This window comes from Mesoplodon bidens (genome assembly GCF_964165515.1).
Source record: "Mesoplodon bidens genome assembly, chromosome: 2".
NCBI classification, from domain to species: Eukaryota; Metazoa; Chordata; class Mammalia; order Artiodactyla; family Ziphiidae; genus Mesoplodon; species Mesoplodon bidens.
In genome coordinates this window covers 110,012,874-110,040,824 of record NC_138177.1, presented here as the reverse complement: position 1 = coordinate 110,040,824, position 27,951 = coordinate 110,012,874, and the positions used below count along the sequence as shown (strand labels likewise).

The 27,951-nt window shown below is 37.2% G+C and overlaps 2 protein-coding genes across 2 annotated transcripts in view; one reads left to right on the top strand and one right to left on the bottom strand.

Annotated features, from left to right (window-relative positions):
• Positions 1 to 27,951, top strand: part of CLCA4 (chloride channel accessory 4) — a gene marked incomplete at its 3' end in the record, with an annotated part of 133,737 nt that overhangs the window by 85,113 nt on the left and 20,673 nt on the right. The window contains 4 exon segments of the mRNA XM_081258896.1: positions 2,955 to 3,188; positions 3,522 to 3,919; positions 5,610 to 5,711; positions 6,321 to 6,378. Of these exon segments, the coding sequence (XP_081115022.1) occupies positions 2,955 to 3,188; positions 3,522 to 3,919; positions 5,610 to 5,711; positions 6,321 to 6,378 (792 nt within the window).
• Positions 16,650 to 17,201, bottom strand: LOC308612098 (HIG1 domain family member 1A, mitochondrial-like; the record flags this gene model as incomplete). The annotated part of the gene is made up of 1 exon (XM_081224354.1): positions 16,650 to 17,201. Exon 1 carries the CDS (start codon positions 16,929 to 16,931, stop codon positions 16,650 to 16,652), a length of 282 nt encoding a protein of 93 aa, XP_081080480.1. The 5' UTR covers positions 16,932 to 17,201.

The window sequence follows — 27,951 nt, the reverse complement described above, 5'->3', positions numbered from 1 at the left end:
AGTCTGTGAGTCACCCATCCAGCAATTATGGGATTTGATTTTACTGTGATTGCACCCCTCCTACCATCTCATTGTGGATTCTCCTTTGTCTTAGGATGTGGAGTATCTTTTTCAGTGAGTTCCAGTGTCTTCCTGTCATTGATTGTCCAGCAGCTAGTTATGATTCTGATGTTCTCGCAAGAGGGAGTGAGAGCACGTCCTTTTACTCCGCCATCTTGGTTCCTCCCCTGACCCATTCTAAAATTTATATGGAATCTCAGGGAACCCCCGAATAGCCAAAACAATCTTGAAAAACAAAATCGCAGGGGTCATAATTCCTGATTTCTAAATTATCTACAAAGCTACACTAATCAAAACAGTGTGGTACTGGCATAAAGACATATAGACCAATGGAATACAATAGAGAACCCAGAAATAAACCCTTGTATATGTGATCAAATGATCCTTGATGAGGATGCCAATACCATTCAATTGGGAAAGAACAGTCTTTTCAACAAATGGTGTTGGGCAAATTGAATATCCACATGCAAAAAAAAAAAAAAAAAGAAGTTGGACTGTTTCCTTATCCCATATGCAAAAATTAACTCAAAACGAATCAAAGACCTAAGTGTTAGTGCTAAAACTATAAAACTCTTAGAAGAGAACACAGGAAAAATCTTTATGTCATTAGATTTGATTTCTTGGATGACAGCAGAAACACAGGCAACAGAAGTTAAAATGATTAAATTAAAAACTGTGCATCAAAGAAGACTATTATTAATGGAGTGAAAGGCAACCTATGAAATAGGAAGAAATGTTTCCATAACATATACCTAATAAGGGGTTAATATCCAGAGTATAAAGAACTCCTAAAGCTCAACAACAAAAAAACAACCTGATTCAAAAATAGGCAAAGGACTTGAATCGACATTTCTCCAAAGGATACATACAAATGGCCATAAGTACATGAAAAGATGCTCAGCATCCCTATTCATTAGAGAAATGCAAATCAAAACAACAATGAGATACCACTTCACATCCATTAGGATAACAACAGAACATAACAAGTGTTAGTGAGGTAATGGAGTAACAGCAACATTTGTGCACAGCTGGTAGGAACATAAAATCGTGCAACCGCTATGGAAAACAGTATGGCTATTCTTTTAAAAATTCAACACAGAATTACAATTTGATCTAGCAATTCCACTTCTGGGTACATATTCAAAAGAACTGAAAGAAGAGTCACAATGAGATATTTGTACACCTGTGTCCATAGTAGTATTATTAACAGTAGCAAAAAGGTGGAAACAATCCAAAATTCTTTGACAGATAAATAGATAAACAAAATATGGTATATACTTACAATGCAATAGTATTCAGCCTTAAAAAGGAATGAAATTCTGACATATGCTAGAACATGGATGGAACTTGAAGATATTATGCTAAGTGAAATAAGCCAGACACAAAGGACAAACATTTTATGATTCCACTTCTATGAGGTACCTACCATAGTCAAATACATTGAGACATAACGTAGACATAAAGTTGTTACCAGGGGCTGAGAAGAGATAGGAAAGGGGAGCTTTATTGTTTGTCCGGTCCAGAATTTCAACATTTGGGATGCTGAAAATTCTAGAGATGGATAGTGGTGATGGTTGTACAGTGTGAATGTACTTACTTAATGCTTGCTATAGACTGAATGTTTGTGTGCCCCTAAAATTGATATGCTGATTCCTAATGCCTAAATATGATGGTATTTAGAGGTAAAGCCTCTGGGAGGTGTTTAGGCCATGAGGGTAGAGTCCTGATGAATGGGATCAGTGCTTTATAAAAGAGACCCTAGAAAACTCCCTCGTCCTTCTACCATGTGAGGACACAGAGAGAAGATGGCTATCTGTGAAGCAAGAAGCGGGCTCTCACCAGACACTGAATCTACCAGTACCTTGATCTTAGACTTCCCAGCCTCCAGAACTGTCAGAAATAAATGTTTTGTGTTTATAAGTCAGTTTATGGTATTTTGTTAAAGCAGTCCAATGGGCTAAGACAATGACATTGAATGGTACACTTAACAATGGTTAAAATGGTAAATTTTATATTATGTTTATTTTATGATAATGAAAAAGAATATAGAGTTGTATCTGCTTCTGTATCAACAAAGTAACTCTGAAAGAATTAGAAAAATATATATTCTTTGCTAGCTTTACTTCATCTTGTCCGTTACTTTGAGACTTCTGGGAATGTTCAGTTGGCAATTGGAATATGATCAGAGGTAGTGTTCCTTAGAACTTGCAACAGGGAGGGAGAGAACTGGTTGGAAGGGGACTGGCAGAATTTCCCCAGGTTTACTTCCAGCTTGGAAATAATTTGGGAGGTAAAGCAATTCCTTTTAAAAAGATAGTCATTGTGCATCGTTTTTTACTGTGCACCCTTAATTCCAAATCAGTTAGTTATCTGATTCTATCCTACAATATCCTGGTCAGGATGTTAGAGAAAGAATTCTCCTGCCAAAGAGTTTGAAAGCACAAAGTCAATGAATCTCATGACTCTCCAAGAACAGTGTCACCCATGCCCAGGGAGCCTCTGATTTACCAAACTACCTTTATAATTTCTGTGACATAAGAATGGTAAAAGGAGTAATAGGTAATACATAACTAGAAGAAAACCAAAGTTCTGCTCAATTAGGTCTTATATATTCAAATATATAGATCAGTAAAGGTCATCAAAAATAATACTGAGTAAATGATTTTTCATAACCTTTCAAAAATATCTCTAGGCTATATTTTTAATTTATATTTTATGCAACTATATTTTACATATATTTTTCTTTCTCTGCTTTTTTGACTTATGACTTTATAACCAAACTTGATAAAATGTGACTGAGTGTAAGAAAAAAAAGAAGACAAGTGGGATGGGGAATTCAAATGAAAATACTAATAGTATTATGCTTATTATAAACAAGGAAATTTTTAATGCAGGGAAAATTGAAGAGAATCCACCAAGACCTGAAACTGATGAGGACACTCAGACAAAATTGGAGAGTTTCACCAGAACAGCACCTGGAGGTGCATTTGTGGTTTCAAATGTTTCAAAAGTTCCCTTACCTGACCTCTACCCACCAAGTCAAATCACAGACCTTGAAGCCACACCTGATGGAGATGAGATCAGAATAACATGGACAGCACCAGGAGATGATTTTGATGTTGGAAAAGGTAAGGATGAAGTTCATACAGTGAAGGGTACTCACTGCAAAAGCAACAGTGTATGGGTGGGTAAGAGGAAAATAATTTTTAACTGATAGCTCAGAAAAGTATTAATTTTATAATCTCATGTTCTGAATCATAAATGTGACACATTTTAACATGCCGCCACTTTTCATGCAGAGAAGGTAGCATTTGGCAGAATTCAGCTTTTATGGAAAACTAAATATGGCTTTGGATATGAGTATAAGCTTGCATTCTAAATATTTTTGAGGAGAATTAATAAAAAGGAATTTTAAATGGATGCTCCAGTTCCTACATCATTTGTAACTTTTTTTTCCTTAGTTCAACAGTATATCATAAAAATAAGTGGAAGCATCCTGGATCTAAGGGATAATTTTGATGATGCTCTGCAAGTAAACACTACTGATCTGTTACCAAATGAGGCCAACTCCAAGGAAACCTTTGCATTCAAACCAGGAAATATCTCAGAAGAAAATGCAACCCACATATTCATTACTATTCAAAGTGTGGATAAAAGCAATTTGACAGCAAAAGTATCCAACATTGCACAAGTAGCTTTGTTTATTCCTCAAGCAGATCCCAGTGCTGGTGAAAGTCATCCAAATTCCAGAGTTAACATTTCTACCTTGGTATTGTCAGTGGTTGGATGTGTTGCAATTGTTAGTGTTATTTTAAGTGTCGCTATTTGTATTTTAAAGAAGAAAAGAAATGCAATTAGAGCAAGGACTGGATTTTAATAAAATAAACAAAATTGAAGGATACTGTGAATTTTTAAATTCTGTTGTGGATCATTAGCTCATGAAAATAATTTTAAGAAGTCTAAAACGATTAAATATAAATACCCAGAGATAATTGAAACTGTAAGTCAATATTAAAAGTATAATTTTAGGACTTCCCTGGTGGCGCAGTGGTTGAGACTCCGCCTGCCGATGCAGGGGACACGGGTTCGTGCCCCGGTCCGGGAAGATCCCACATGCCGCGGAGCAGCTAAGCCCATGAGCCATGGCCGCTGAGCCTGCGCGTCCGTGAGCCATGGCCGCTGAGCCTGCGCGTCCGGAGCCTGTGCTCTGCAACGCGAGAGGCCACAACAGTGAGAGGCCCGCATACCGCAAAAAAAAAAAAAAAGTATAATTTTATTTACTCATGGTTTCATTTATCATACACAGTGATAAATAAAACTTTTTTCTTCTTGCTATCTGGTTGTATGTTACTTCATACAACAGTTTTCTGGAATAATATTTCAAACTTCATCAAAATGTTAAAGTTGTCTATGTGAATAGTAAAAATACAAGTGTAAGAAAGCAAAGGAGCTCTAATTTACATTTGAAAACAGTTTTCTGGTTTCTGTGTGTGAAGGGGATCTGCAGTACATGAAAGGAAATATCATCCTGTGAGAAAGCTATAGCAGTTGTCCTGGGTCTGAAATGATTTTAGCTTAGAGGAGATGGATGGGGAGAAGTGGACACACTAAAAATAAAATTAAGTGGAATAGAGAAGATATGGTCATGGGTTGTATGAGAGAGATAAAGGGGAATGAATATGAGGATGAATCCTAAGTTTCTAACTGAAACTATGGACGAATGGAAATGCCATTTACTGAGATGGGGAAGATTCAGGAAAAGAGGATTTCAATAGAAGGAATAAAGAGCTGAGTTTGAACGTTTACATTTAGGGAGCCTGTGAATAAATGTCAGCTAGCATTATGACATTGGCAATTGAATCCAAAGGCCTGGAGTCCAAAATTAGTTGTTAAATAAAGATATACATTTCATGGTTGTCAGGATATAGATGGCATTAAAGCCATAGTAATGAATTAGATTTATTAAAGAGAGAGTGTAGATTGAAAAGAGCAGATTTAAGTGGCAGGCCATGGCCATACCTACACAGGCCCTTAACAGTTCCAGAAAAAAAAAAGGGAACATAAAACTATGGCCTACTATGGTGCTGAAAGAACTTGGCTTCATGAGAGTAGGTAGAGCTTTGAGTCCAAGTTTATAGGCTTATGGTTTCTTTTTCTTCCAATTAAAGTTTGTCTCATGTTGCAAAGGGAATTTTACCGCCAAAATTCAACTCCCTGAGGAACTGGAGAGACACTGAAGATGATCACCCACCATTTGCATCCTTATCTCATTCAGCTTTGGTAGGAGTTACTCACTGATTTGGAAGTAAACCAAAATGAAAGCCAAGTAAGGTGAGCCTGGGGTCATCCTTAGCAATCTTTAAACATAGATCAGACTTTGACCTGGCATAATTAATTTGGTCTGAGTGGAAGGATTGACAAGAAGGGTATTGCAGTTTAAATGAGAAGTGCAGAGAATCTAAAATCAGAGGAAAGTTGGAAGCCCTTAATCAGTGGGATGCTCTGATTTACTCTCATGGCATTCAGCGGAACATGAGCTCTGTATTTAGGCATTTGGCGACTGGGCTGCTGAGGCAGAAAATCTGTTGGCACTCTGTTCCTCAAGTGAGCTGGCACCAACTCAACCAGTGCTAATAGTTCTGGATACACAGGTAAATGTGGAGGAGGTTTGGCAGGCGGTACATGTAGGACACTTGACCTATTACGAAGAAGATGACAAAAGCCTGAAATTCTGTGTAGGCAATAGATATACTATATGAGTCAGCCTTTCTTTGTGTCCTTCCTATTTGCCCACTCCACAGCTCTGCAAGCAAGGCTTATGAGCCTGGTTACTTCCCTCCCAATGTTCCAGTGCAGTAGCTAAGCTCTAGTAGGTCCCAGTACTGGGCTATCCCTTCCTAGGACAGAGACTGATGGAGCTCTATGCCCAGGTCTGCATCAAGGAGCTAACTGTGAATTATTAATAACCATAAAAATAAAATGAATGGCTACCATTGGTGTAGTTAAGATCACCAACATATCTTGTGGGGCCCAGTGTAAAATGAGAATGAGGGGGGCCTCAGTTCAAGAAATATTGTAATTATGAATTTCAAGTTGGCAACAACAAAGCATTAAACCAAGTGCAGGGCCTTCTAAGCATGGGCCTCTGTGCAAGTACATACATAGGTCTTATGTCTACTAAACCAGCTCTGGCTATAGTCCATGATAAACTAGTAATAAAACATGTAATGTGGAATCTCTGCATGAACTTTCCATTACAGCCATACAGCAACATTCATGGTCTAATAGTTGATGCAGTTAATCACAAAAAAGTACCAGGTTTGGAAAGAGAACCTTAGGACCATTGCCTCTGGCAGGGAATCTAGCTACAGAAAATAAATATAAGTTTTCCCAAGTAAAGGAAAAGAGGCAGCCCTATGTGGGAGAGGGCAGCCTTTGTACCAACCTCAGAGTCTCAAATGACTTCAGGGTTTCTGAATGGAAAAAAAGCAACCGACTGCTGTCCCTGGAGATGGGCAAGTCAGTAGTGTCACAAAAGTGTCCTTCATCTGCCTGCAGGAGTCTACCCAAAGCCATAATACTGAGGGGTGGTATACATTCACAATCCCTCCTGCCCAGCCAGAACTAAGGGAACTACCTTTCTGTGCTTCTACTTCATGCTATTAATGATGGCTGGTGTTGCAGGTCAGAGTGACCTAATAGAACATGCGCAGATGGTGTGACCCCAAACATAGTTGTAACAGGGAAGAGCCAAATCTGACTACATGTTGGATCTGTTTCTTTTACTTTACCCTTGCTTTCCGCTGCTTTTGTTCACTATAAGGATACTGTCTATACATAATGGCCTGCCTCTGGGAACGCTGCCCCCCTGCCTGAATGTTAAACCAAAGTGCCTTTGTTCAGGGAAACATCTGGACCCTGTCCACCTGTGGATGGCTGCAAGAAAGAAGAAATTAACACATCCCCTCCCAGAGGTTGGCCATTCCAGGTGATATTTGCAAAACATATGGCCTTTTTACTTTACTTCCTCATTTCTTCCCCATCTCTGTGCTATAAAAAAAACTGGTATCCAAAGCCCAATAAGATGGTTATTTTGAGACTTTAGTCTGCCATCTTCTCTGTCTGCCATCTTACCAAATAAAGTTGTATTCCTTGCCTCAACACCTCGTCTCTGATTTATTGGCCTGTTGTGAGGAGAGCAGAGTGAGCTTGGACTTGGTAACGTAGTGTCTGATGAACACTCACCATGACAGCAGCCTAAAATGGGACACAGAAAAGCACATCTTGAGTTAACATTAAAGTGAGTTAGGCGTATGGCAGGCCAAACAGAAAAGTATGGTAGTTAGTCTCCAAAACTAGCTTTGGAGTTTGGAAACTTTGTGTTTTCAAAGATTCACAAGCCCTGTTATTCATGCCTTTGTGTAGTCCCTTCACAAATTCGTCTGGGCTGGACCAATGACTTGCTTTAATTAGTAGGATGTAGCAGGAATTATGAAAGCTTCCATTTTTGTGTTCTTGCGAGCCCATGTGTAAAACCCAGCTATGCTGATGAAGAGGTTCCGATTCCATATGCACAAAGAAACGAACCTAACTATCTCTGATTCCAAGTCAAGCCTCTAGGTGATTTCATTCATGGATACCAGACTTCAAGTAAGACCAGCAGAAAAGCCACCTAGCTTAGCCCAGTCAACCACAATATCATGAAAATCATAAAATGGTTGTTTCAAGCCAGTAAGTTTTGGGATAGTTTGGTACTCATTAATAGATACCTAAAACAACCAATAATGATATTAGTCAGAGTTCCATCAAGGAAACAGAACTACTATGAATATTACAGAGTAGGGAATTTATTACAAGGGTTAACTGGGGAAGTAACTGAAGAAAGAGTTGAAGAGTCAAGAAGCACTGAAGCACTGGAGTTAGTTTTTGGTGTTGAATGTTAGAAGCTAAGCAAGGCCAGGAACTAGAGTGGGACCATGAGGGCGCTGATGTAAAAGTCTGTGGTAGGAGCTTCCCTGGTGGCGCAGTGGTTGAGAGTCCACCTGCCGATGCAGGGGACACGGGTTCGTGCCCTGGTCCGGGAAGATCCCACATGCCGTGGAGTGGCTAGGCCCATGAGCCATGGCCGCTGAACCTGCACGTCTGGAGTCGGTGCTCCGCAACGGGAGAGGCCACAACAGTGAGAGGCCCGCGTACCGCAAAAAAAAAAAAAAAAAGTCTGTGGTAGCCTGTGACCCCTGCACACCTACAACCTCTGTGAGTTTGTTGCTAGATTTCTTGTGGTAAGTCTGGGATCATGATAGGTCAGCAAAGCCAGCAGTCAGGAAAAAGTTGAACATGGAGTAGGGAAAAGTAAGGATGCCAGCCCACCTCTGCTGGTTTTATTTCTTACTGCCTCCTATCACCCCTCCCTTCAGACAGTTATGGCTGTTGGTTTACTTCTGCCTTCCAAATTTCAAACAAATATCTCTTTTGACCAACTCTAACCAAAGTCTTGTGGTTTCTGGGAAATGAACTTCAATTTTCTCCATGTTGCCTCAGCAAGGCCAATTGAAACAAGGAAGTATGCAATGGTGACAACTGTGGAATAGCAAAGAATTTCCTTATGTGGAAGAGTGTGGACCCTGTCTTAGACAAATAATAAATAAATAATAAAATAATAATTTATAAATAATAAAATAGAAATAACTATATAATAATTATAAATAACATAAATAAATTAGCTTAATTTAATTTTAAAACAAATAATTTTAAAAGAGAGAAAGCAGGAAGCTTTGAATAGAGAACGCAGACACTCAGAGGCAACCATTTAATATAACAACGTAGAGTTACAAATGACCTTAATAAGAGTAATTATGGTAAAGAAATAATGTGGTGTGAATAAATAGAGAAAGAATGTACACAAAATTCAAGAATCTTGATTATGAAATAGAGCATAGAGAAGGAATAGAAATTGGAAGAATATATGGTTAAGAAAGGTTTAATTTGTAGAACAAGGAAAGGTTAGATTTTAGTATAAATATTTTAAAATATTTTATATTTTAAGCTACATATATGTAAAAATGCTAAAAAAATTTTTTTCTAATTGTTAATTCTTTGGAGGCAGACTTTGGTGTAGAATTAAACCTTAGTTTTCTCTTCTGTAAAAATGTGATACTAATAATCACCTCCAAGTGTTGTGTGAATCCCATTAGAAAGTGGCAGTTGTGTGGGCCCACACCTGAATGTAGTGTTCAATTCATAGCAGCTCTCATGCTGAGAAGCTTTGTACTATTGTACCCCAAGCTCAGGGATCTTAGCACTGAGGGCCACCTGTCAATCAGTCAGTCAGTCAGTTTATTAAGCTTCTGCTATTTGCCATCACTCTGCATTATGGTGCTGTGGAAAAGTAGTGAATTAAAAAGACATTCTTAATCCATGGAAGTTAAAGCCTAGCAAAAAGACAAATATTAAATTACAAGATATAAATAATTACACATTTTCAAAGTGGTCTGAAGCATCAAGTCACTGAATGAGATTCATCAACCCCATTGCAAATAAAAGCCTCACCCATCCACCCACTGACCATTCATTTATGTATAGATTCCCCAGGAGCACACTGTTTTTGCCTTGAACATGTGAATTTTGCTATTGAAACAGGATACAATTTAGTACTCACCCAGATTCCACTTTCAGCTATGATGGCACAAATCTGAGAACAAAAGGTACTATGTACCCCAGATTCCAAACTTAGAATACTGCAAGCCATATCTGTTTATAGCAAGTGAGAGGTTCTAGGTCATCCAAAGCTATAGTTCACCACCCAGCAATTCCATTACACTAACCACCCCCACTGTAAGAAGACTAGGAGAGAGAGAAAGGAGTTGTCCTTTGGGGGAAGTACAGTGTTCAAAAAGGATACTCCAAAAAAACCAAAACCAAAAACAAAAAGGATACTCCTGAATAAAGTGTACATCTCAGGAAGCCACAAAGTCAGGAGCTAGTGATCCTCTCACACCAACACTGCTGAACCACTGGATGGGCAGAGTCTTGATGCTGCTGACATGGAAGAAATAGGCAGGAGAGAGGTGGGGAAGACAGATTTTCTAGTGGGACCACCATCATGCACTGAGGATTTCATGCATGTTTGATACATTAAGTGTAGAGTTTCTTACTGATTGAGTAGAATTGTGGAATGTGACTGGGCTTAATCCGCTTGGGATCTCTCACGCCAAGAGACTGTGTAAAGAGAAGAGCTTTACAGAACCCATCTAAGAACTTGCTAGGGAACAACTTTTGGGCACCTACCACCAAGTGACATCTGAAACTACACAACAGGCTTATGAGGAGACATTAGCCTCTCCTATTTCTCCTCCCCAAGACCCAAGCAGAAAAACCCTAAGAAAAGGGAGAAGCAGTCAATTGAAACAGAGGCTGTATACTCCTTTCTCCCCTATTTCAAGTCAGAGACATAAGTCTGGCCTGAGTTAGAGGAAGGGAAAGAGGAAATCTGAAGACACATGTCTTAAAAGACACATTTCTTAAAATGAATAGGATTGGGTGCTAACCATCAAAAAAACAAAACTGTTCAAATACTCAAAGCTGACAATACTAATAGAATTGGACTATGATGTCAGTAATAGAAATTGGTACCCAATGAGATAGGGGAAACACTAGAACATAGATACTGAAAACCATTATTTTTTCATGCTTATATCCCAAAGAGATAACACTGCTCAGTAAATTGATTTCATAGTGATCAGAGTGAACAATATTGTTGCACAAATTTATGGTGACAAACCAACTGACATCCATACCCATTCTCTAGAAAGCAAACTCCTGCTGTCTTCCCACTTCCTTCCCTCCTGTAGATAACACCTGTGTTCACCTCCCCATCATCCATTCTCGCTTCTGCAAGAAGAGGTCCAGTCATTTTCCATGCTGGATTTCTTGGCAAGTCTTCGACTTAATCTCCAATCAGCCCTCCTACCGTCACCCTCTACTTGTGGTGCCTAGCACAGCTTCTTCCCTTGGACTAGCTGAATTTCCCTTCATTTCTGTCTTCTGTTTCCACATAACCCTAAATCTTATCTAGGACCACCATATACACAACTCTAAAAGGATCCATTCAAATAATTTTTTATATGAATGGCACTCCTGGAGTTTCACAAAGCACAGTCTGTATATCTGCATGCAGTAGTCCCACTCTTAGAGCTGACATATGAAAAAGTAAGTATTCATTACAAATCACTTTATATTGTTCCATAAACCAGAAAGTTGTCTTAAAGCTTTTGTACCTACAATAGCATTTTAGTAAAACACATAGTCAGATCATATTTGTTGCTAATTAATTTTTTGATTTATGATCCCAGTCCCTTGTATTGTTCAATATTATCTGTATGATGATCAGCACATTAATACCTGTTATGTTTGACCTCATGAGGAATGTAAGCAAAGTGCTACACAAGTGCTATCTGTTGTCACATGGTTATCAGGAAATAAGAGAGTGGCTTTCACACGAAATTGTTCTAGAGACATATGAGAAATTAAAAAGTAGGAGTTTGGTGGTATTGAAACTAAAGCCATCCCTTAGTCCATAATTGGAAGCTCTGGTTAGACTTAGAACTCACAACTAACAAAATCTTCTGCTTTTATTAAAAACAGGCACACACAGTGTCTCATATATACCTAGAACCTTATCAGGCTTCTTCATAGAGCAATTCATTGCTCTCCAGATCCCAGAGTCTAATAATACTATAACAAAGAAAGTCCACTATTGAATTTCAGTTCCACCTCCACCCTCTGCCCCATCACCATGAACATCACACACACACACATGCACACATTTTGAGCCAACATGGGAAATGTAGGTAGCTTAGAAAGCTGTTTGGATATGGATTTGTCAGTTTTGGTCAGGAAACGAAATAATTCTATAAAACTGAACTATTCTCTTCACCCATATCTCCTTCTGAATTTCTTATCTCAGAGAAAGAAAAATATTTCACCACCCAGTCATTCAAATCAGAGACCAGGAGACCATCCCTTGGCCCTACAATTCCCTCACACTTTGTATTCAATCAGTCAACAAGTCCTGTCACAGAAATCTCCTTAACCTTTGTCTCTCCCCACCTCACCTTCAGTAATGCTGCCTCAGTTCAGCATCCATCATCATCTCCTGGATAAAGATGCCCCCTACCTGGTCTCTGTCTTGATTCTCCCCTCCCCAATATGCCTACCACATTGCCTACAAAGTAATGCACAAAACCAAAATAATTCTTAAACTGTTTTAAAAATAAAGACTAATGCCACAAAGGTAGAGACTATGACTCTACATCACTTTTTCCAGGCACCAAGGACAAAAGGACCAAAATGTGTGTCAAATGAGTGAGTGCCAGGCCTGCCACCATGCGGCCCTTGCCTCCAGTTCCCTGTCTCTTACTGTACCATCTCACTGTTGTCACACATCTAATCAGTCAAGGACTTTCAGTTTCCCAAAAGTCCACACTGTTTTATGTCTTTAGGTCTTTATCAGGAACACCATACCCCTTTCATCCTTCTCCATTTCTAATCCTACCATCTTCAGGCTCCCTTTTCTGCCTCCTGACCATATGCCCCCCCTTTTCAAAATCCCACCCCTACTGCCTTTCCTGACTGTCTCCCCCACTCTCAGGCAGCATAGAGCACTCTTTCTTTTGTGTCCAACTCTCCACTCTTCATATAGAATCTAACTTCCAAATGCATTTACTTCTTTACGTATTTGATATAAGCCTCCCTAACAGCCCTCAACTGTACAGTGAGTTCTTTGGAGAACAGAACTTCATCCTGGGAAGAGAGAAAAAAAGAGGAGTGAGGGAAGGATGAAGTAATGAATATTTGAACACACATACACATACAGAAACTCTTCCACTCCCTTTCCTTACCCTCTTGCAACCAGTTACCAAATCCTGTCAATTCTGAATATATCAAAAAGTCCTCCACCTGTCTCTATCCTTAGTTCATGTCCCCAGCATCACTCACTTGGACTCCTACATAACCCTTTGCAAAAAGAGCCACTGTGAACCATTGTGTAGGTTGTGCCCTGCCTGAAAGCACCCAGCCTTGTCAGGGGCAAGGAGAGTAGGGGTGAAATACAGTCCAAACTCAGCTCCCAAGATTAAGGTTGAGGGGGCACTATTAGATCATTTCTCTGCCCAGAGGGAACACATTTTTCTAATTCACAAGTTGTTTTTCTAATTCACACAACATATGTGCTAGCAATGCAGCCCTGTTTCAACCATTCTTCACCATACAGCCAGAGTCTTTCTAAAGTACCAATCTGATGCTTTTACTCTCCTACTTAAAACCTTTTAAGGACTCTCCTTTGTACTCAGTGTGAAGTTCAAGCCCCATGATATGATTGATAATGTCTTTCATGTTCCACCTCTGGTTTACCACTCCAGTCACAGTTCTCACAGCTCACATTGTACTTGTATATACTGAGCTCCATCCACCTTCTCTGTATCCCCAGGCTACATCTCCATCCCCCTCTCCATCACCCACCCACTTCCACATTCTGCTGTCACATGAATGACTCATGCTCATCTGATGAGTCTTAGAGTAGATATCACTCCCCTGGGAAGCATTCCCTAACTTCTCCAATCCCTCTTCTGACTGGATTAAATTCCTCTCACATCACCTCATTCTTGCCCCTGGGATAACACTTAACATTTTATGTCTTAATTGACAATTTATTTCTCCCTTATTTCTTTCCAGATGGTGATCTTTTTGAGGGCAGAAAACAACCTCTTATTAACATTATATCCTCTATACCTATCACTATGCTCAGAAAATATTTGTTAAAGGAAAGCATGGAAGTTGTCTTCTCCAGAGTACCAGTTGTAACGAATCAATCCCAGAGCCGATAAAAGTACAACAAGAGGAACCAGTAACCACCTTACTCTAAAAGTTTACACTATAGGAAGACAATGTTATACCTCTGGACAGTAATGTTAAGTCACCCCATCTAATAAAAGTATCTTGAGGGCTTCCCTGGTGGCGCAGTGGTTGAGAGTCCGCCTGCCGATGCAGGGGACACGGGTTCGTGCCCCGGTCTGGGAAGATTCCACATGCCGCAGAGCGGCTAGGCCCGTGAGCCATGGCTGCTGAGCCTGCGCGTCCGGAGCCTGTGCTCTGCAAGGGGAGAGGCCACAACAGTGAGAGGCCCGCCTACCGCAAAAAAAAAAAAAAAAAATAGTATCTTGAATTATATACTCATTGTTAATGGAATAACAAACTTTGGCTTAACATTTTCTCTTAATTAATCTCCCAACTAGCCTTCATCTTCTACTTAGGTTCATTCAAATTGTTGATATAAATATAGTTCTGCCTAATACCTTCCTCCAACACCAACTGCTTCTATGACCCTGTTTACACCTGACCAGGATTTTACTTTAGTCCTTCAAATTAATTTCAAATATTTTAAGGCCCAGACTCATTCAAAAGTAGCTAAAAACTTATTTCACACTTGAGAAATGCAGCCCCTCTCTACTCTCCTATATCAGTTGGCCGCCTTTCCCATACTCCTACATAAACAGCAACACTGACCCACCCAGCTGCCTGAGGTCAAATGCAGAAGTCATTTTTTCTTTGAAATGCTGTTCCTTATACCTGATTTTTCATCACTGACTCTTTCTTTGCACATCTCTGTTTAAATATCTCTTCGGCTAGGCCATGTCTGTCAACCGAGTCCTAAGCAGCAACTCAGTCACCATCCTATCTTGCGTTTTAAAATTCTCTGTATAGCTTTTATTTATTTTCTTCATTTTTGTACCAAATCTTTTTTTTCACATCTTTATTGGAGTATAATTGCTTTACAATGTTGTGTTAGTTTCTGCTGTACTACAAATTGAATCAGCTATATGTATACACATATCCCCATATCCCCTCCCTATTGAGTCTCCCTCCCACCCTCCCTATGCCATCCCTCTAAGTCGTCACAAAGCACGGGAGCTGATCTGCCTGTGCGATGCAGCAGCTTCCCACTAGCCATCCATTTTACATTTGGTAGTGTATATATGTCAGTGCTACTCTGTCACTTCATCACAGCTTCCCCTCCTCCTGCCCTGTGTCCTCAAGTCCATTCTCTACGTCTGTGTCTTTATTCCTGCCCTGCCGCTAGGTTCATCAGTGCTGCTTTTTTAGATTCCATATATATGCGTTAGCACACGGTATCTGTTTTTCTCTTTCTGACTTACTTCACTCCGTATGACATACTCTAGGTCCTACCACCTCACTACAAATAACTCAATTTTGTTCCTTTTTATGGCTGAGTAATATTCCATTGCATATACGTGCCACATCTTCTTTATCCATTCATCTGTTGATGGACATTTAGGTTGCTTCCATGTCCTGGCTATTGTAAATAGTGCTGCAGTGAACACTGTGGTACATGTATCTTTTTGAATTATGGTTTTCTCAGGGTATATGCCCAGTAGTGGCAGTGCTGGGTCATATGGTAGTTCTATTTTTAGTTTTTTAAGGAACCTCCATACTGTTCTCCATAGTGGCTGTATCAATTTACATTCCCACCAACAGTGCAGGAGGGTTCCCTTTTCTCCACACCCTCTCCAGCATTTATTGTTTCTAGATTTTTTTTGATGTGTTCACTTACTTTAATAACACTACATTTACCATGTTATCATCATGGAATGTAAATTCAGGTTAGACAAGAGAATTTCACAAGTACAACAAAGCATTCTGTAGTATACCAAAGTTTGTATAATGTCTGACCAAACCAGCTTGCTCATAAATCACTTCCATTATAGGCAATTTATTTAGTTTAACATTTATGATTCTTACAGAGAAAATAAACATACTGCACACATTTAAAAAGTGTTTTTCATTTATCCTTGCATTAGCACTTAAAATTCATATTTCTATTTCAAAATGACATAAAAATTATTCTAATATAACAGCAACAAAATATAATTCTACAATTACAAAAGAGCTAAATGGGGATCTACAGTTAAGTTATTCTCATGTTTACAACTATGATTCTTAAATAAATACTCTTCAAAGGCAGCTCTCTTACCAGCTTTTTAGGTTTGGCTTAAAAACACATATATAGTTGCCAGGAGGTTTATATTGTTGTATTCTGTGCACTGTTCTGAAAGGGTTCCTCAAGAGCCAACCAGCCCTTAAAACAGTACTCAGTCCACAAGGCAGTCAGAAAGAGTTAAACTAACTGGGGTAAGTAGGATTCCTATATTACATCAAAAGCACATGATATTCTGCAGCAACTGGGAGCATTATCAGGATTGGCATGTTGTCCTCTTTACAACTAATTTCATCAGAAGAGTTTAAGAAGGTGGACATTGTACCACTATCAAGTGCATTTAAAAATGACATGTTTTTGTGCTAATCTGACTCCCCTGAATGACCTAGCTAATGAACTAGTCACCAGTAACCTGGTCACCAGGCAAATCAAGCCTGCAAGAAAGGAAGCCAGTATTCAAATTACCATTTTATTGTCCGACCCAAAGAATTTATTTTCAACATAAACATATAACCTCAATATGAGATGTCTAACTAAAGCAAGCACCACCAGTGAGACCAAGACAACCTCTCCTCTTCTAAGGTTTAGGTTTTGCCCAGAATTCTCGATACATGGAATAGCCCATACCAAGAGTCATTGTTCCCACAACAAAGCCTTGGGCTGCCATGCACATGTGGATCAGGTGAACAGACATTTTAGTATTTCCCCTGCTCTTCAATTTATATAATCTATATGCAACGATTGTTGAAAAACCTGCCATTCCAGTGGGAACAAATGGTGCCTCTCTAGCTTTTTGGATAAGTTTAGATCCCTGATCTTCATCATATGAAGGAAGAGAAACATCTGTGTCGCTTGACATAGTGATTGAAGAATCTTCAGACAACTACAAGATGTCGCGGGTTCCAACTGGCTTCTGCTGTTTCTAGATTTTATTTTATTTTATTTTATTTTTGCGGTACACGGGCCTCTCACTGTTGTGGCCTCTCCCGCTGTGGAGCACAGGCTCCGGATGTGCAGGCTCAGCGGTCATGGCTCACGGTCCCAGCTGCTCCGCGGCATGTGGGATCCTCCTGGACCGGGGCACGAACCCGTGTCCCCTGCATCGGCAGGCGGACTCTCAACCACTGTGCCACCAGGGAAGCCCTGTTTCTAGATTTTTTGATGATGGCCATTCTGACTGGTGTGAGGTGATACCTCATTATGGTTTTGATTTGCATTTCTCTAATGATTAGTTGAGCATTAGTTGAGCATTAGATGTTGAGCATCTTTTCATGTATTTGTTGGCCATCTGTATGTCTTCTTTGGAGAAATGTCTATTTAGATCTTCTGCCCATTTTTGGATTGGGTGGTTTGGGTTTTTTTTTTTTTTTTTTTTTTTTTGATAAAGAGCTGCATGGGCTGCTTTACAAAGGAGGCAAGAACATACAATGGAGAAAAGACAGCCTCTTCAATAAGTGGTGCTGGGAAAACTGGGCAGCTACATGTAAAAGAATGAAATTAGGACACTCCCTAACACCATACACAAAAATAAACTCAGAATGGTTTAAAGACCTAAATGTAAGGCCAGACACTATAAAACTCTTAGAGGAAAACATAGGCAGAACACTTTATGACATAAATCACAGCAAGATCCTTTCTGACCCACCTCCTAGAGTAATGGAAATAAAAATAAAAATAAACAAATGGATGTAATGAAACTTAAAAGCTTTTACACAGCAAAGGAAACCATAATCAAGATGAAAAGACAACCCTCAAAATGGGAGAAAATATTTGCAAATGAAGCAACTGACAAAGGATTAATCTCTGTATAGCTTTTAACACTAAGTGATACATATTAATTTTCAATGGAATGTTACAATGTTTATTGTTTATCTTCCCAGCTGGAATATAAATTCCATGAGAGCAGTGACCTAATGGTTTTCCTCACTTCACTAACTAGAAGTGGACTTGGCACACAGGAAATTCTCAATAATTAACTGTTGAATGAATGAAGAGATAAGGGAAGAATGAACTGGCTATTTTATCAATGTCCTTTTGTATGAGGATTTAGAATCAGGCCAAGGAGGGTTATTTAAAGTATTTATGTTACATAATATCTTACTTATATATTTTCTGGCTCCTCTTTAGAGCTTAGTACATGAAAACCTTGGCTTCTGTCATTTGCTAGAAGAATTTTCACAAACACATCCCTGCAATCAGGACCAATATTCAGAAAAGAACATTACTATCATCCCCAGGTACCCCTTTCTGTTCTCCTCCAGTCATTATCTCCCCAAAAGTTAAACATTATCTTGATTTCTAACAGCATAAATTGTTTTTACCTGTTTATGTACTTTATATAGGTGGAATAATATAATACATATTTTTTGTGTGATTGACTTCTTTTAGTGAAATATCTTTGTGAGAACCCTCTATATTGTTGTGTGTAGTTGTATTTTGTGGATTTCTTTAGAGTATAATAAGAGCTTTTAAATTCAACACTATCATTAACATACTGAAATATCAGTTCATTTTTAATGATCATATATTCATGTAATAAAATTTATACAAGGAAATCTAGAATCTTTCCAAGTTTTCACTCTTTTAAAATAATGTTCTTTATGATTAACATGCCTATAGAAAAATCTTAATTTACATCTTTAGTTGGTTAGGAAGAATTTCTAAAAGAAAATTTTCAGAGACCAAAAAAAAAAAAATTTCCCTTTTTTGATTAACATTGGCAATTTATTCACAAGAAAGTATTAGCAACTCTTTTTATTATCAACTGTATATGACAGTATTTGTCATATACAGTTACATACACTTACATATACTCCCTAAACTATCACTAAAAGTAGATATTACTGTCCTTTTAAAATTTTTGTCAACCTGCCAAAAAAGTATGTCATTAACTCATTTTCTCAAGTGGAGTAGCTTTTTCTTATTGATTAATTGAGTAAAAGTTAATTCTTGGTCTATTCAGGTTTCCTATGACTGATTCTATTATGATCATTTGTATTTTCCTAGAAAATTTTCTGTTTCACTGAGTTATTTTAATGGGTATGTAGTGGTATTTGCCATTTTGATTTGCATTCTCCAAATGACTAATTCATTTACACTTTAAAAGGATTAGCAATATTTTAAGATTCTGCTCTGAATCTGACGCTAATTCTTGAGATTGGTTTAGACCTTGCATACTAATTAGAAAGGTTTTAAGTGCTTGCATATATATGAAATACATTCTGTAATCAAACTATATCTTTTTAGTTTTCATGCAGAAATTAGTAAATTAATTGTGGATTACAGAGCCATCTGGTTGCAAAATGCGTCCCTTTCATTGCCCTTTTGAGTTAGCTCATCCAAAGGACCATATAAGCATTTGTGGCCACAGCTTTCAAAACTGTGACCTCCATTGAAAAGTAAGACCTTATAACAGAAAAGTAGGAAAAGGAATGAGCTGTCAGTAAATGTCACTAAAGGAGGCTAACTGGTGAGATAAAAAATAAGGAAGGCTTTAGGGTGTGGATCTGGGAAATGAAAGGGTATGTAATTTCATAGTTAAATTATTAGAATATTTTCCTAAGGCCAAGAAAAGAAAAAGTATGTTACAAATAGTATTGTTGCTATTAAATTAGTCTTTAAAAGTCCAGATTTATTTACAGAATAACAGTGAACATAAAGGCAGGATTCTATTCAGTAAAATAAGGGATAAGATATTAAAAATCTTTTTATTGGATTTTCCATTAAAAAAGGAGATATAATGAGTTTCAACAAGATATATATATATAAATGAGACTTGTTAAATACTTGAGTGTATTACTTAAAGATCTTATGAAGAGTTTTCTTGGATTATGATTTAATAATATGTCAGAGATAATTTAAATGTGATAAAGCTGTAGGTAGAGGATGAAATAAATTTTAGAAGAGATTTTCAAGCACAAATTTTGATTTTTCAGGTGAAAAATGATCCTGAAATTATTATTGTTTACAATAAGTGCTACTGGCAAAGTTGCTTTTCATAAGAGTTTTATGGGCAAATAAATATCTATGAATCAATAAATTAATTAATAAGAACCACTAATCCCTTAATTCATTCAGTGAACATTTAATTATTTGTACTCAATTTGTAATCAGAAGATATGGATCTAAATATTAGCATTATTTTATTAACTACATGCCAGTTTTTTTCTGTAAATTTGTAAGGTATGGAGAAAAACACTTACTCCAGGGCATTTTGAATATCTACATATGGATAATATATGTAAATTTCCTAGCATAGGGCCCAGCAAATAGTTGATACTCAGCACTCTAAGTTGTCCTTCCCAGTTTTAACTGTAAAATTATGATATTAATTTATATCTCCCAGAGTTGTCATGGGGAATAAAAGTGAGGTACCTACAGTAATGCATAAGCACCTATCAAAATGCCTGGCACACAGTAGAAGCTCAAGCATTCCCTTCTCTCCTGATTTCCCATCATTTCATTTTCATGTCAACAATATTTGCTAAGCATCTACTTATGTGCACTGGATCTTGAGCAATGAGGGTAAACGAGTCAAATGTGATCCCTGCCCTCACAGAATTTATAATCTGGTGTTGAGAGAAAGACAAATTAGTCATTTAATTACAATTAGATGGTAAGAAGAAAGCCTTCATTACCAAATCAGCTTTTAACTCTGCCAATGCAGTGATAGGCACTGGGAATACAAAGGTTATATGTGCTTGCTTTAGTTTACTTTGAGAAATTAATTAGGAAAGACTGTCTACAGCATGATCGCAGGTGTCTCAATGAGGTCCTGACCACCCCTCAGTCCCATCTGTCATTTGGGTTCTATTGTTTCTGTGTAGTTTTTATCCTTCTTGGCTCAGAAAGTGATTAATGTCTGTCAATGAGTATTTTGTTGTTGCAACATTCACATTCCTAAAATGTGAGTGGTAAATTGTTGTTTACTACAGTTCAAGTGGAGGGTATCATCAGCATTCTTGGCAACAGAATGTGGCCCAGTGAAGGGGAGATGCTAATAAACTCTTCACCTGGTTGCTGTCACAGAAAATCTCTTGCAGGTTCATGCAGGTGTAAAGCAGCTATTTACTTGAAGTGATTTTTAGATCACTGTGTTCAAGCTTACCTGACTGTGCAAAGCTCCCCTATAGCTTACCTTGGACTCCCTCTTCCCCTCCTTCATTACATACTTCCCATTAGTAAATTCATTTCTTCAGGTTCAATTCAATATGACAAATATTTATTAAGTGCTATTGTGTGCATATCCTCTGGAATCTAACATTTCAAATGTTCCTTGTGTGGGAGCAAAGTTCTTAGCCCTCCATGAGGTAGGGAAACCTATAAAAGATGCTAAAAGAGAGACCATCAGCAGAGGTCCAGCAGTGCCAGTACACTCAACCAAGGAAGGTGTGTTAAGCTGACAAGAAAGGCCTGGCAGGGATGGACACGACTGAGTGCTGAGCAGTGTAATGCTTCTTTTGAGCTTATTCTACTTCATATCCTGAAAATAATAAGTATTAACATCTCATACATGAAACATCATGAAAGAACCGCTTGAGAACTGTATAAGACATAAACCAAGGAAATGCCTAAGTTCCCAGTGATTTAACACTTGGCCATGTTGTTATCACTCACTTTCCTTATGGAGCACCATTGCTCCCCTTGCCTCATTCCCTATTCTAACATGTAGCCTAAATGAGTGATGTAGGACCTTTCCTCCCTTGCCATGGCACCTAACACTGGATATGCCAGTCACAAAGTCCTAACACCCTGGCCACACAGATTGGTTCAGAGGGTGAGCACATGGCTTAAGCCAATGTAACCAGAGTCCCTTGCCATGCTTGTTTAAGCTGAGATAGGTGACAATAAGCTCTTTTTTCTCAGGTGGTGAAGCTGGAAAGACATGAGCCTAGAACTGTCAGCAGCCAAGGTTCTTGACTTGTGGAGAAAGTCAGTCTGGAAGATGGGTGCTAACATGATGAGAGAAACAAAAGCAAGAAACAGAGCGTGATTCCTGCTCATCCTGTCATTCCCTATATCAAACATTACCCCTGGGCTTCCCTGGTGGCGCAGTGGTTGAGAGTCCGCCTGCTGATGCAGGCAACACGGCTTCGTGCCCCGGTCTGGGAAGATCCCACATGCCATGGAGTGGCTGGGCCCATGAGCCATGGCAGCTGAGCCTGCACGTCCGGAGCCTGTGCTCCACAATGGGAGAGGCCATAAGAGTGAGAGGCCCGCGTACCACAAAAAAAAAAACAAAAAATATTACCCCTATTCCTAATATGGTAATAAACTTGGCACATCCAAGGAACTGAAACCAAGTGCATGAGGAGACAGTGAAGTAGATTAGTATATCTCAACAGTAATGAAATTTTGTGTATGTTAATATATCTCCATACTGGGTAAATATTAAAATCATCTGGAAGGTTTATAAAAACATCACTATGGATTTTCACTTATAGTAATGCTGATTTGGCAATTCAAATCAACCTTCCCTCTTCTATTCAATATTCCTCTGGAGATTCTAGTAGTGCAATAACCTGAGAAAAAAAATAAAAGTCATTGAGACTAGAAAAGAAGTAAAACTCCTTGTTTGAAAATGACATGATCATCTATGTGGAAAATCCAACCTCTTCTACAAAACAGCTATAAAACTAATATGTGATTTTAGCAAGGTTGCATTATACAATAACAATTTTCAAAAATATCAATCATACTTCTATACACTAACAAAAAAATTGAAAAAACTTTTAAAATGCCATTTATAACAGTATCAAAATATGAAATATAGAAATAATATAACTACTGTAAAAAAAACTTGTACACTGCAAACTACAAAACATGCTATGAGAAGTTAGAGAAGACCTAAATAAATGGAGCAATAAATCATATTTATGCCAGAAGACTCAATATTGCTAAGATGATAATTTTCCCAAAAATTACCAGTAAGTTTGACATAATCTCACCACGTTTTTTGGTAGAAAGCGAGAAGACAATCCTAAAACTTATGTGGAAATTGCAAGTAACTAGAGTAACCAATTTTTTTTTCTGAAAAATAAGAAAGTTGGAGGACTCACATTGTCTGATTTCAAGACCTACTACAATATAAAACAACAGTAGACTGAAAACTATAAGACATTGATGAAATTGAAGAAGATACAAATAAATGGAAAAATGTTCCATGCTAATGGACTGGAAGAATTAATATAGTTAAAATGTTCATACTACCCAAAGCAATTCAGTACAATCCCTATCCAAATTCCAGTGGCATTTTTTTTATCAGAAATGGGGGGGGGGAAGTTCTAAAATTTGTATGAACCACAAAAAGACCCCAAATAACCAAAGCAATCTTGAGAAAGAAGAACAAATCTGGAGACGTCACACTTTCTGATTTCAAACTATATTCAAAGCTATAGTAATCAAAAGAGTTTGGCATTGGCATAAAAACAGACACATAGATCAAAGCAATGAATAGAAGGACCCCAAATAAACCCATGTATATATGTTCAATTAATTTATGACAAAGAGGCCGAGAATATAAAATGGGGAGAGGATAGTCTCTTCAATAAATGGTGTTGGGAAAACTGGACAGCCACATGCAAAAGAATGAAACGGGATGACTATCTTTCACCATACATAAAAATCAACACAAAATAAATTAAAGACTTAAATTACGACCTGAAACTATAAAACCAGAAGAAAATATAGGAAGTAAGTTCTTTAATATTGGTCTTTGTAATGATGTTTTGGATTTGACACAAAAAGCAAAGGCAGCAAAAGCAAAAATAAACAAGTGGAACTATGTCAAACCAAAAAAGCCTCTGCAGAGCAAAGGAAACCATCAGCAAAATGAAAGGTCAAACTACTGAGTGGGAGAAAATATTTGTAAATCATATATTTGATAAGGGGTTAACATCCAAAATATATAAATTAGTCATATAGTTCAATAGAAAAAATTCAATTTAGAAATGAGTAGAGGAACTGAATAGACATTTTCAAAAGAAGACATATGAATGACAAACAGGTACATGAAAAAGTGCTCAACATCACTAACTACCAGGGAAATGCAAATCAAAACCACAATAAGATAACATCCCATACCTGTTAGAATGCTATCATCAAAAAGACAAGGGATAAGAAGTGTGGCAGTGATATGGATAAAAGGGAGCCCTTGTGAACTGTTGAGGGTGGTGCAGACACTATGGAACCAGTATGGAGTTTCCTCAAAAAATTAAATATAGAATTGTCATATGATCCAGCAATTCCACTTCTGGGTATTTATCCAAAGGAAATGAAAACATTAAACTCAAAAAGATACATGCACCACCATGTTCATTGCAGCATTATTCATAATAACCAAGATATATAAACAACATGTGTGTCAACAGATGAATGGATAAAGAAGATATGGAAGGTATGTACAATGGATATTATTCAGTCATGAGAAAGGTTGAAATTCTGCCATTTGTGACAACACAGATGGACCTTGAGGGCATTATGCTAAGTGAAATAAGCCAGACAGAGAAAGACAAATACTGCATGGCATTACTTATATGTGGAATCTAAATTTTTAAAAGTCAAAGTCATAGAAACAGAGAGTAGAAAAGTGGTTGCCAGGAGCTGGTGGGGGGTGGGAAGTGGGGTAAATATGGAAAGGCAGGTAGAAGGGTACAAATTTTCAGCTATAAAATGAATAGGGTCTGAGGATCTAATGTATAACATGATAAATATAATAAATAACACTGTGTTGTGTAATTGGAATTTGCTAAGAGTGTAAAACATAAATTTCTCACACACAAAAAGATAAGTATATGAGGTAATGGATGTGTTAATTAACTAGATGAGGGGAATTCTTTCACAAAACATACATATTTTAAATCATCATGATATATCACAATTTTACAAAATCAGAAGCAAGCAACATAACCACAGTAGTAAGTCCTTACATATCAATAATCACTCTAAATATAAGTGGATTGATTTCACCAATCAAAAGGCACAGAGTGGCTGGATGAATAAAAAAATAAGACCAACTAACTATATGCTGCCTCCAAGAGATTCATTTCAGCTCTAAAGATACTTATAGGCTTAAAGTGAAGAGATTAAAGAGGATATCTTTAAAAGTGCAAACAAAAAGGTGAGTATAGCCAAAATTATATCAGACAAAATAGACTTCAAGCCAAAAATGGTAATAAGAAACAAAGAAGGTCATTATACAATAATAAAAGGGTCAAAACATCATGAAATACAAGAATTATAAATATATATGCACCCAATATCAGAGTACTAAAATATATTAAGAAAATACTAACAGATCTAAGGGGAGAAAGAGACAATACAATAATAGGACAATACAATAGTAGGACACTTCAAAACCCCACTGTCAGCAATGAATAGACCATCCAAACAGAAAATGAACAAAGAAACATTGAAACTGAACCATACTCCAGAACAAATGGACTTAACAGACATAAATAGAACATTCCACCCAACAGCAGTAGAATATATTGATACATCCTCCTTGAGTGCACACAGAACATTGTCAAGATAGAACATGTGATAGAACACAAAACAAATATTTGCAAATTTAAGAAGACTGAAATCATACCAACTATATTTTCTGACCACAATGGTATGAAACTAGAAGTTATCAACAAGAGGAAAGCTGGAAAACCCACAAATATGTGGAAATTAAACAATACCCTTCTGAACAACCAATGGGTAAAAGAAGAAATCAATAGAGAAATAAAAAATTATCTCAAAACAAATGAAAATGGAAATAAAACATATCAAAATTATGAGATGCAGCAAAAGCAATTCTGAAAGGAAAGTTTATAGCAATAAATACATATAATATTAAGAATTAGAAGGATCTCAAATAAACAACCTAACTTTACACTTCAAGGAACAAGAAAAAGAAGAACAAATTAAGCCCAACATTAGCAGAAAAAAAGGAAGTCATAAAGATCAGAATGGAAATAAATGGAATAGAGACCAGTAAAACAATAGAAAGGGTTAATAAAACCAAGAGCTTGTTCTTCAAAAAGATAAACAAAATTGACAAACCTTTAGCTAGACTGAGAAAAAAAGAGAGAGAAAACACATATAAAATTAGAAATGAAAAAGAAAACATGAAAACTGATACTATAGAAATTCATAGGATCAAAGAGACTATTATGAACAATTATATGCCAACAAATTAGATAAAATTCTACAAACACATAACCTGCCAAGACTGAATCAGGAAGAAATAGAAAATTTGAACAGAATGATAATTAGTAAAGAGATTAAATCAGTAATCAACCTCCCAACACAGAAAACTCCAGGACCAGATGGCTTCACTGATTAATTCTTCCAAACATTCAAAGAAGAATTAACACCAATCCTTCTCAAACTCTTCCAAGAAATTGAGGAAGAGGGAATACTTCCAAACTCACTCTATGAGGCCAGCATTATGCTGACACCAAAGACAGATAAGGATACCACAAGAAATGAAAAGTACAGACCAATATCCTTGATTAATATAGATTGCAAAAATTCCCAAAATATTAGCAAACCCAATTCAAGAACACATAAAAAGGATTATAAATCACGATAAAGTGAGATTTACCCCTGGTATACAAGGATGGTTTAACACACATTAATCAATAAATGTAATATATCACATTGGTAAAATGAAAGATAAAAATCACATGATTATCTCAATAGATGCAGAAAAAGCATTTGACAAAATACAACATTCTTTCATGATAAAAATCCTCAGCAGACTGAGTATAGAAGGAACATACCTCAATATAATAAGGCCATGTATGAGAAACCTACACCTAGTATTTATACTCAATGGAGAAAAATGGGAAGCTTTTCCTCTAAGATCAAGAACAAAACAAGGATGCCCACTCCTATTCAATATTTTACTGGAAGTCTTAGCTAGAGCAATTTGACAAAAGAAATAAAATGTATCAAAATCAGGAAGAAAGAAGTAAAACTGTTGTTATTTGCAGATGATATGATTCTGTACATAGAAAATCCCAAAGACTCAACCAAAAACTGTTGGCACTAATCAAAAATTTCAGTCAAGTTGCAGGATACAAAATCAATATACAGAAATCAGTTGCATTTCTATACACTAAGAATGAAACATTTGAAGAAGAAATAAAGAAAATTATCCTTAGAAAAAGAAAGCAAAAAAATCCCATTTAAAATTGCATCAAGAAGAATAGAAACACAACATTGTAAATCAACTATACTTCAATAAAATTTTTTAAAAAGAATAGAATATTTAGAAGTAAATTTAATCAAGGAGGTGAAAGACTAATACTCTGAAAACTATTAAACACTGATGAAGGAAATTGAAGATGATATCCTGTGTTCATGGATTGGAAGTATTAGCACTGTTAAAATGTCCATACTACTCAAAGCATCTACAGGTTTAATGCAATCCCTATCAAAATACCCACGATATTTTTCACAGAACTAGAACAAATAATCCTAAAATTTATATGGAACCACAAAAAAGTCTGAAATTTCAAAGAAATCTTGAGAAAAGAGAACAAAGCTGGAGGTATCATGCTCCCTTACTTCTGGCTATACTACAAAGCTACAGTAATCAAAACAGAATGGTATTGCACAAAAACAGACACGTAGATCAATGGAACATAACAGAGAGCCCAAAAATAAACCCACACACTTATGGTTAATTAATCTATAACAAAGGAGACAAGAACATAAAGTGGAGAAAAGACGATTTCTTCAGTAAGTGATGCTGGGAAAACTGGACAGCTACCTGTAAAAGAATGAGATTAGAACATCATATCCAAAAATAAACTCAAAATGGATTAAAGATATGAATGTAATAAAGTCTGAAACCATGAAACTCCTAGAAGAGAATGGGGGCAGAA